The sequence below is a fragment of the Nannospalax galili genome, unplaced genomic scaffold (assembly GCF_000622305.1).
Source record: "Nannospalax galili isolate Female #2095 unplaced genomic scaffold, S.galili_v1.0 scaffold104, whole genome shotgun sequence".
NCBI lineage: Eukaryota > Metazoa > Chordata > Mammalia > Rodentia > Spalacidae > Nannospalax > Nannospalax galili.
This window is the reverse complement of record NW_008353596.1, coordinates 4,741,741-4,752,920: the sequence shown is the minus strand read 5'-3', so window position 1 is coordinate 4,752,920 and position 11,180 is coordinate 4,741,741. Positions and strand designations below refer to the sequence as shown.

The 11,180-nt window shown below is 42.5% G+C and overlaps 1 protein-coding gene across 7 annotated transcripts in view; it reads left to right on the top strand.

Annotated features, from left to right (window-relative positions):
• Luc7l (LUC7 like) overlaps window positions 1-11,180 on the top strand; it is a 33,074-nt gene that overhangs the window by 10,449 nt on the left and 11,445 nt on the right. For all 7 annotated transcript variants that reach the window (XM_029554888.1, XM_008850795.3, XM_008850799.3 and 4 more), the window contains 2 exons: window positions 5,301-5,411; window positions 7,036-7,179. In XM_029554888.1, coding sequence (XP_029410748.1) covers window positions 5,301-5,411; window positions 7,036-7,179 — 255 coding nt within the window. The remainder of the gene's footprint in view (window positions 1-5,300; window positions 5,412-7,035; window positions 7,180-11,180) is intronic.

The window sequence follows — 11,180 nt, the reverse complement described above, 5'->3', positions numbered from 1 at the left end:
TATTTTTATTTTATGTGTATGAGTGTATTGCCTGCATGTATGAGTGCACCCATGTCATGATATGCCACGGAGGTCAGAAGAGGGCTTCGGATTCCCCTGAACTGGAGTTAAGGACGGTTCATAGCTGCCATGTGGGTGCTGGGAATCGATCCCGGGTCCTCTGCAAGAGCAGTCAGTGCTCTTAACCGCTAAGCCGTCTCTCCAGCCCCTCATACTATACATTTTGATCACATTCAGACCTCCTCCATTTCCACCTCACTACCCTTCCTTGTTTTTGTTTTTTTGTTGCTATTGATTTTATTTTTTTTTATTTTATGTGTATGAATGTTTTGCCCAGTGCCCTTGGAGGCAGAAGAGTGTGTCACATTCCCTGGAACTAGAGTTAAAGATGGGTATTAGCTACCAAATGAGTGCTGGGAACCGAACTTTGGATCCTCTGGAAGAGCAGTAACTGCTAAGTCGTCTCTCCAGCCCCTTGAGACCCTGTCTTAAAAAACAAAAACCAGGTTGGCTTCAAACTTACCTTGTAGCTGATGATTGACATTGAACCCCTGATCTTCTTGGTTCTGCCTCCCAAGGGTTGAGATTATAGGTGTGTGTATGCCTAAAGGTACGATTAAGTAGATACTTTACTACAAAAATACTGAAGCTGAGAGTGATAGATGCTGTATACCTATAATCTCAGCACTCAGGAGGCTGAGGCAGGAGGTTGACTGTTCAAGGCCAGCCGGGGTACATAATATAACTGTTGCCTGACCATACCCCCCTCCCCTCAATAATCCCCAAACTAAAAGGACTCATGTGAATTACTAGTGGTTTTGTTTTATTTATTCAATATCTATGTATTCATTTTTTCGAGATAAAGTCTCCTGTAGTCTAGGCTGCCCTGTGAAGCCAGTGCTGGCCTTGATGTTAGAATTACAGGTGTACCACTATATACTTTTTTTTTAAAACAATATTAGAAATTGGATTTAGGATATTACACATGCTAGGGCAGCCCTCCACTACTGAACTATATTCTTGGCCCTAGTTTTACTTTTAATATATCTTTTTACTCTGTCCTGTGGCCTTGTGCTTCTAGGCTCCAACTCTGGAGGAATGGTTGATGGTGCTTAGGCAGCATGCAGGGCGCTGGGTATTCCTAGCTGCTCTTAGGATTTGGTTTCTTGCAATGCCCCTTGAGACAACTGTAGACTTTTAATGACTTTGTAATTGGTAGATTGTGAGTAGGATCTGATTTTGGATTCCTTTTTCTGTGTTTTAAATTTGCCCTTTCCAAATCAATGTACAGTTAAAACATTTTGAAGGAAGAGAAAGGGACAATAGAACAGAGACCTGCTTTTTTTTAAACAAGTTGTTTTTTTTTTAATGTGTATAAGTGTATTGCTTGCATGTAGGTAGTTGTACCTCTGTCATGCAGTGCCTGTGGAGGTCAGAAGAGAGGGGGTTGGATCCTCTGGAACTGGAGTTACTGATGGATGGTTGTTAGCCACCATGTGGGTGCTGGGAATCGAAGCTAGGTCCTTTTAACCACTGAGCCATCTCTCCAACCCCAGTGACCTGCTTTTAAAGAACCTGCCTAGTAGAAGACACTCCGTGGTCTGGTTTACTTGTTCTATTGTATTTACCATTTAGTTTTTAGGTTTTCAGATAATTGAGTCCATTACTAATTTGGAATCTGCTTAAGATGTAGGCATTTTGGTTGATAAAGGCATGACTCTATTTGACCCCTATGAGTAGCTCATTAGTCTCCTCTAGGTACAGTGCTCTGCTTGAGTAGACAGGAGAGCATGGCCTGAGACCTTGGGGGCACCTCAGGATCCTGTATTGGCAGCTGTTGTTCCAGGTGAGCACAGGTGACAAGCTTTTCATTATTCTAGAAGTACAGCCATCAAGTGTGTGTTAGTAAACACAGGTCAGATAACTTGCATTCTTGATGGTTGGCTTGAACATAGGAAAATGCTTATCAAAATATTTGGAGTGGGCTAGCTAGAAGGCTCAGCAGGTAAATGTGCTTGCCTCCAAGCCTGTGGGGCCAAATCAGCCAGAGTTTAATCCCCAGTACCTTCATGGTAGAAGGAAGGAATTGACTCTAGAAAAGTTGTCCTCTGACTTCCACATATGTGCCCACTAAATAAATAAATCTTATTTAACAAAACAAAACATGTTTTGCTGGGGCTGGAGATGTACCTCAGTTGGTAGAGTGCTTATCTAGTATGTATGAAGCCCTATATTTGATCAGCATACAAGAATACAAATAGTTGTAAATTTTTTTGAAAAGTTGAAGGCCTTAGGAATTGGGCTTCCAGCCTTCCAGTGTCCCTCTGATCCATTCAGAGTGACTCTGATCTCTGTGGAACACTTTCTGACAGCTGACACTCTTTGCTCTCCATTTTAGGATGGAGGATGTAGATCATTCCTTGGTCTGCTCTCTTAGCTTTTCTGTGTCTTTCTCATCTACTTCCAAATTGTCTTTTCTTTGTTTTTGTAATGGTTGGCTCAGTCAACCTATCATTGAGAAACATACATGCTTTCATATTACCAACCTTGGCAAACTAGCTCAAGATATAATTGAGAAGGCTTTGTGTCATTGGTAATGACTGATGGTTGGAAATTGATGTCCTACTTATGGATTTATCTGACCTTATATTGGCCTTTGCCTAATAACAGCAAATTAACTTCAGCATATATGACAGCTTACTCGTTAATTTCTTAATGTTTTATATTAGCTTTCCAAAGTAAACAATTAGATTTCTTGAGTTTTAGCTCCTCTCTTTCTTTGGATTACTAGTAACCAGTTTCCTTGCTACTTAAAGGCAATAAGCAAGCAATAATCAAACTTTTTTAAGGTGGAAGCATGAATTATATTTACTTAGCTCACAAAGACCAGAGTGCACAGCTCTCCAGAAGAGGGCCTCCAATCCTGGCTTCTGTTCAGCTTTTCCTATCTCAGACAGTTCAGTTATGACTATGTGTTTCATGCTCCTCAAGCTATTATTTACTTATTTAAGTAAAAGGAAAAACTTGGTGTACATAACAACATGAATGTGAAGGGTATAGGACGGCTTTGTGGAATCAGTTGTCTCCTATTTTCAAGAGTTTCAGGAATCAAAGTCAAGTCTTTAGGCTTTCATGCTTTCTCAGCACACTCTTTAGCCACTGACCCATCTCAGTGCACTCTTCTCACTGCCATGTTTGTTGAGACAGAGTCTCACTGTGTAGCCCAGGGTATCGTGGAACCCACCATGTATCTCCATGCTGGCCTCAAATTTATATCTCCCACCTCATTCTCTCAAGTATAGAATTACAGGCTTGTGCCACCATACCTGGTTTTCTTGAACTTTGTTTTTTTGTGTATGTTTGTGCAGAGGCCAGATAACAACCTTGGCTACTGTTCCTTAGCTGCTGCCCATCTTATGGGATGTTGTGTTGTTGATTTTTATTTTTATTTTTTTGCATTTATTTTGGTGTGTGTGCATGCATGTACATATACATAGACCAACTTGTGGGAGTTGGTTCTCTCCCAGTGCATTCCAGGGATCAAACCCAGGTCACCAGGCTTGGTGGCAAGTGCCTTTACTCAGTGAACCCTTTCTTGCCCCTACATTAAGGGGGTCTTTCATTGGCCTGAGACTTGCCAAAATAGATCAGGCTGGCTGACCAACCATCTCAAGAGAGCTGCCTGTTTTCTACCTCCCCAGTCCTGGGATTACAGAAGTGTACCACCATGCCCATCTTTTGCTTTTCCCCCATTTGGGTTTGGGGGGAAATCAAACTCAGGTCCTCAGTGAGCACTTTACTAACTAAGCTTATCACCCCAGCCCACTATTTTGAATTTTTTTTGGTAATGTTACATTGAAGCTCCTTTTAGAAATTTTTGAAATATATAAATCAAAGTAGAAGACTGTGCTTCTAATCATTTGATTTAACAAAACTTTTTGATTTTGGAGGGTTATAATTGTGCTAGCTATCATGCAGATCTGTAGGCAGAATGCTGAAGCTTGTGAAGTCTCACCACAGGTGCCAATAGCAGAGATAAGGATCGAATATTTAAGTTGTACTTTATTTGGAGAGCTGGTGATCTGAGAGGACAGCTGATTAATATCCTGAAAAGCCTGCTTTCTCCAGCCAATGGGCTTTAGATAAAGGGGACAGACAAAAACAGTTAGTCATTAGTTTAGTCTTAGCCTGCTGGTCAGGTGGTCAACCACATTTCTTAAACTTGTGATGTTAGTGTCTGTCCCATTATCTTCCCTTGTACCATCCACTCAATTCTTCAGGCCTAGGCATCAGTTTTGGGGTTTGTTTTAAAGATGTTAATTAACTGGTTAATAATTAATTATTGTTTTGGTCTTTTTGAGACGGCGTTTTTCTGTAGCCTCAGCTGGCCTGGAACTCACTCTGTAGACCAGGCTGTCCTCTGTCTCACAGAGATCCACCTGCCTCTACCTCCCAAGCACTGGGATTAAAGGCCTGCATCACCATGCCTGGCTTTAATTTTATTTTTTAAATTTATTTTTATTGTGTTTGTGTGAATGTTTGCCACTGGTGTGCAAGTGCCCACAGAGACCAGAAGAGGGCATCTAATTCCTTGGAGCTGGAGTTATAGTCCATTGTGAGCTACCTGCTATAGGTACCAAAAACTGAACTAGGATCCTCTACAAGAACAGTAAGCAATAACTGCTCTTTATTGCTGAGCCATCTCTCCAGCCCCTGCCCCCAAGCATTTTTTTTAAATGCTCAGTCTAGTAAGTTTGTGCCAGTACAGTCTTGTACACCTCTTGGGCTATCTGGGCTAGCCATTGTAAGTGTGTATGTGTTCCCAGCACTACAGAGACAGAGGCAGGTGGATATCTGAATTCAAGGCCAACCTGGTCTACATAGTGAGTTCTAAGTCAGCCAGGGCTACGTAGTGAGACCCTGTCTCAAAATGCCAGAATAGAAACAAAACAAACATAGGCTCATGTTCCTATTACAAATAGGTGCCAAGGCTATGTATTGTTGGCAAGGTGTGGTGGTACACGCTTGTCATCCCAGCACTCTGGAGACTTCTGGTAGGAAGATTCTGAGTTCAAGTCCAGTCTGGGCTACATAACAAATTGCAGGTCAGCCTAGTCTATGAGACTATCCAAAACAAAACAAACAAAAAATTGTCTGGAGATAGACTTCAATGGTAGAGTGCTTTTCTAAAAGCATACTTGTGTTTGGGGGCTTAATCGCCAGCCCTACCAAAAAAAAGCCGTAGCAGCAACAAAAGTGTATGCAGTGTTGATCATAGTTCTTTGCTTTTCCCGAGCTAGGCAATGGATCACTTAGAGTCCTTCATTGCAGAGTGTGATCGGAGAACTGAGCTTGCCAAGAAGCGCCTGGCAGAGACACAGGAGGAGATCAGTGCAGAAGTTTCTGCAAAGGTATGTCCAGTGACTTTGGTAGAAATAACTTTTGGTCTCATCTTTACAGTGATGGGATGATTCGTAGTGGCACACGCCTTTAATCCCAGCACTTTAATCCCAGCACTCCTAAGGCAGAGGCAGGCGGATCTCTGTGAGTTCAAGGCCAGCCTGGTCTACATAGTGAGTTCCAGGACAGCTGGGGCTACAGGGAGACCCTGTCTCAAAAAGACCAAAAAAGAAAAAGAAAGATGGTACTTTCTATGTTGGCTATCTCCAGTGAAGACAGAAAGCTGTGACCAAATATTTGTGTGTCATTGGACCTCAATCCCCAGAAGGAAACATATGAAACAGGAAACAAAATTACCAGGGAAATGATCCAGCTGTGGAATGTCTACCTAGTTGAGTGAGTCATAAACCTATAGGGAGCTTGGCTCCCTGCATTCCTGTCTCTTCATCAGTAGAACCAGGCTTCTCCTGTTTTCCTTCTTGTATTATTTCTTAGGCTATATACAATTGTTAACTGGAAAAAAAAATGTTATTTTGAGGCTGGGTGCGGTGGTGCACGCCTTTAATCCCAGCATTTGGGAGGCAGAGGCAGGCGGATCTTTGTGAGTTCAAGGCCAGCCTGGTCTACATGGCAAGTTCCAGGACAGCTGGGGCTACAGGGAGACCCTTTCTCAAAAAAAAAAAAAAAAAAAAAAAAGTTATTTTCTAAAGGTGAGTTCTAGTAATTTTAGGTTATTTTACTTACAGCCTAAATTTATGCCTTAAACCTAGACATTTTATTACCCATACCTAGAAGACTGAATAATGATAAAGAGACAGCGTAGATAATGACCAAGATATGATCATTTCTGGAATTTAGAAGTAACAGAAAAGCCACTGTTTTATTGTTACTGTCTTGCAACAACACAGTTTTTTGTTTGTCTTTTTGAGACAGAGTCTCTCTGTAGCCCCAGCTGCCTGGAATTCCCTATGTAGACCAGGCTGGCCTTGAACTCACAGAGATAATGCCTGACTCTGTCTCCCAAGTGCTGGGACTAAAGACATGCGCCACCACTCCCAGCAACAACACATAGATTTATCAGATAAAGTCTCAGTGATGATCATAAGGGTTATAGTTGTTTTGAGACAGGGTCTTACGTAGATCAGGCAGGCCTCAAGTAGACTATGTAGCCAAGAGTGACCTTGAACTCTTGATCCTTCTGCCTCTACCTCCTAAATGCTGTCATTTTAGGTCCCACCATTCTCAGCTTCAAGGTTTTTTTTTAAATTTTTTTTTTTTTTTTTTTTTTTTTTAATGTGTATGAGTGTATTGTCTGCTTGTATTCAAGTGCACCCATGTTGTGCAGTGCCCTTGGAGGTCAGAAGAGAGCATCAGATCCCCTAGAAGTGGAGTCACGGACAGTTGTTATGCAAGAGCAGCCAGTGCTCTTAAACGCTGAGACATCTCTCTAGCCCTCAACTCAAGTTTTTAGAATCTGCTTGTGATTGATTATGGATCTTAAGGTATTTCATTTATATTTGGAGGAACAGAGCAGAAATGCAGCAAGTGAAAGAGAAATATTTGTTTCCTTTACATTGAAAAAAAACAACCAAATATTGAAGTTAGGTGTCTTTATCTGATTCTTTCTGTCCTCAGGCAGAAAAAGTACATGAATTGAATGAAGAAATAGGAAAACTCCTTGCGAAAGCTGAGCAGCTAGGAGCTGAAGGAAATGTGGATGAGTCCCAGAAGATTCTTATGGAAGTGGAGAAAGTTCGTGCAAAGAAAAAAGAAGCAGAGGTTAGTATAATTTTTAAAAAAGTTGACCTTTTGTTTGTTTTGGGGTTTTGTGTATTTATTTATTTATTTATTTATTTATTTATTTATTTTTAAATTTTTTGTGTATGGGTGTATTACCTGCATGTAGGTAAGTACACCCTGTCATGCAATGCCCACGGAAGTCAGAAGAGGCTGTCAGATCCCCTGGGACTAGAGTTACAAACAGTTAGCTGCCATATGGGTGCTGGGATTCGAACCTGGGTCTTCTGCAAGAACGACCAGTGTTCTTAACCCCTGAGCCATCTCTCCAGCCCCTACTTTTTTTAATGATTTTTTTTTGAGACAGGGCTCCCTGGACTGGAACTCACAGAGTTTACCTGCCTCTGCCTCCCAAGTGCTAGGATTAAAGGCATGTGCTACCACACTTGGCCTTACTTTTTTTTTTGTCTTTTTGTCTTTTTGAGACAGGGTCTCCACACCAGGCTGGCCTTGAACTCACAGAGATCCATCTGCCTCTGCCTCCCAGGTACTGGGATTAAAGGTGTCCACTACCACACCCGGCTGATTATTTTTTTGTGTAGGGATGTTGTCCCTGCATGTATGTAGGTGCATGCATGTTATGCAGTACCCATGAAGGTGAGAACAGGAAGTTGGATCCCCTGGAACTGGAATTACTGACTGTTGTTAGCCACCATATGGGTGCTGGGAACCGAACCTGGGTCCTCTGCAAAAGCAGGCATGGCTCTTAATCTCTGAGCCATCTTTCAATCCTTGTTTCTTTGTTTTCAGGCAGGGTCTTCCTCTAGTCCCAGCTGGTGTGGAATGTGCTATGTGGACCAGGCTGGTTTTGATCTCTTAGAGATCTCTGCCCCCTGAGTGCATGTGCCACTGAGCCTGGCTCCTGTTCTTTTTTTAAAACAGACTCAATTCTGTAGCTCTGACTGACCTACAACTCACTAGGTAGCTCAAAGTGGCCTCAAATTTATGATAATCGTCCTACTTAAACCTCCTTAGTACTGAGATTACTGTTGTGAGCCACCATGCTTAGTTAAGAAATATCTTAATGGAAGTATTAGTGGTAACGAGGTGGACACACCTAAAGTCCCAGTACCTGAGAAGCTGATCTAGGATCAGGAAAGAGTTCAAGGTCAGCCTTGGCTACATTTTAAGTTTGAGGCTAATCTGGGCTACATGAGTTCCTACCTCAAAACAAGAACAAAAAGGAAAAATTAGAATGGGGGAATTAGTACAAATTTGATAGATTTGACTATTTGTACTAATGTTAAGCCATGACTGCATTGTTTTTCCAAATAATAAACTTTTTTACTTAGTGTAGTTATAAATTCACAGAAAATTTGGGAGGTAGGTACAGAAATTTCCCATATATCCCCCACAGCCCCCCCCCATTATCAGCATCCCTCACCAGAGTACTATGTTTTTATAACCATCAGTAAACCTACATTTTGACATGATTGACCTAGTTTGCTTTCTGTTGCTCTGACAAAACAACTTGAAGAGGAAAGGGTTTATTTTATGCAAGTCCCTCATCAAGGGAAGCCAGAGTAGGAACTAAAGCAAACACCATGGAGGAACGCTGCTTAGCTTGCTCCCTCTTGTTGCTAAACTCGCTCGCTCCTTCCTCCCTTTCCTCCTTCCCTCCTTCCTTCTTTCCTTCTTTCCTCATTCCTTCCCTTTCTCACTTTTATTTGGTGTATATGAGTCTTTTACCTTCATGCATGTATGTAAGTGTACCACACAAGGATATTGGATCTCCTGCAGCTGGATTTAGCTACCATATGGATGCTGGGAACCAAACCTGGGTTCTCTGACCTGTCTCCAGCCCCCCTAGGCTACCATTTCTTTTTAAAATTTTTTCAAAGTTTATTTTATGTGTATAAATGTTATGCCTTCATGCATGTACCCATATAGTACGGTGCCCGTGGATGACACAAAAGGGCGTTGGATCCTTTGGAGTGGGCGGTATGGACAGTTGTTAGCTCTCATGTGGGTTCTGGGTTCAAACCCAGGTCTTCTGCAAGAACAGCCAGTGCTCTTAACTACTGAGGCATCTCTCCAGCCCACTAAGTATATAGCTTGAGCTTACCTGCTGAGGGATACCATAGCCCATGATAGCCTGGGCCCTTCTCAGTCAATTAGCAATTGAGAAAATGCTCCATAGATGTGCACACAGGCCTGAACTGAGGTTTCTTTTTTCCCAGATTTGTCAAGTTGACAGCAACACTGATAATTGTCATCCCAGAGCCCAGTTGGGTTTCCCTTAGTATGGTATATTTTATAGGCTTGAGAAAGTGTATGATGACCTGTGTCCATCATTGCAATAGCTTAAATATCAGTTTCACTGCTATTTAAAACTACTAAACTAAAACTACTTGTGGCCCACCTGCTGAAAATATGAACATAAAATAGATAAGATGTGAGAATGATGTTGGGGTGGTGTGTAGGCAGGATGGGGGACATCCTGGAAAGACATAGAGCTGCAACTGCCACAAACTGAGGTGGTTATCAGAAGGTAGGAGGGCCAGGCATGGCAAAGAGATGAGGAAATGGTGTGTATGTGTTTGACTAGTGTTGCTTTTGAGATACTGTGCCTCTGGCTCCACATGCCTGGCACGTGGTTAGTGTGAGAACAGCTAATTGCGTGGTGCCAGGGGTTTGTGGGTATTAGAGCCGTGTCCATTGATCTCAGCAATAGGAAAAGGCTGAGATTGTGCTTTCCACAGTTTCCCAGAAGTGACAGGAATGTAGGTTGGCAGAAAAGGTTGGACAGGCAGTCTAGAGCAGTTCTGAGATAATGCCTTCCAACCCCTCTTTGGTGACATCACCACATCTTTTTTTTTTTTTTTTTTTTTAATTATATTTTTTTATGTATGTGAGTGCACCCATGTCATGCAGTGCCGCAGAGGTCTGAAGAGGGTTTTGGATTCCCCTGGAACTGGGGCTAAGGACGTTTCGTGGCCACCATGTGGGTGCTGGGAATCGAACCTGGGTCCTCTGCAAGAGCAGTCAGTGCTTTTAACCACTGAGCCATTTCTCTAGCCCCCATCCCTATATCTTCATTTCCTTAACATGAAGGACAAAAGAGATTCACAGTATAAATATGCTTAGATAGAACCACTCTAAAAAGACACCTGTTCTTGAACTTCACCTTGCACAGTGCACTGCAAACCCTGGTAATGGAGCAGGGGCAGCAACTCCTTAATGGTTCAGAGATGTAGTATTGGCTGAAGTAACTGTAGGTTGGTACTTTAAAATTTTATTTTATGTGTATGAGTGTTTTGCCTGCATGTATTTGTGTCCCTGTGTTGTGCATTCCTTGTGGAGGCCAGAAGAGGGCTTTGGGTCTCCTGGAACTGGAGTTAAGGATGGTTGTTATCTACCATCAGATTCTAGGGACCAAGCCTGGTCCTCTGCAAGAGCAGCCAGTGCTTTTAACCATTGAGTCATCTCTCCACCCTCTTGGTTAAAGTTTTTACCCTCATAGATGTCTGTTGTAGAGAGAGGAACAGGGTACAGAGTGTATGTATGGCTGCCCATGCCCAGGGCTCCTGAAGGACTGCTCCCTCCCCCATGCTGTTCCTCCTCACCCTGCACTAAGTACTGACCTTGGTAGATCTAACAAAATATTCTGTGGTGTTCAGGTCTGCCATGCTTTTTGTTTTTAAACACTTCCTTTGTATATGCACACGTGTCTGTGTGTGCATGCATGTGCCTGCTAGGGCACACATTGGAGATCAAAGGCCAACCTGTGGAAGTCATTTCTCACTTTCCACCATGTAGGTTCTAGAGATTGAATTTAGGACATCAGATTTGGTGGCCTTGTCCTACCGTTATTCCTAGTATAATAATAGAGAGATTTATGATGGGTTGTTGAAAGAACTGGGCTTTTTGTTGGTGTTGTTTGTTGTGGGTTCCCCCCCCCCCCCAGTATTTTTAAACCAGTGTCTTCCTTTACCCCCAACTGGCCTAGAACTCAAAAAAATCCCTCCCTCCTGGGGCCGGGG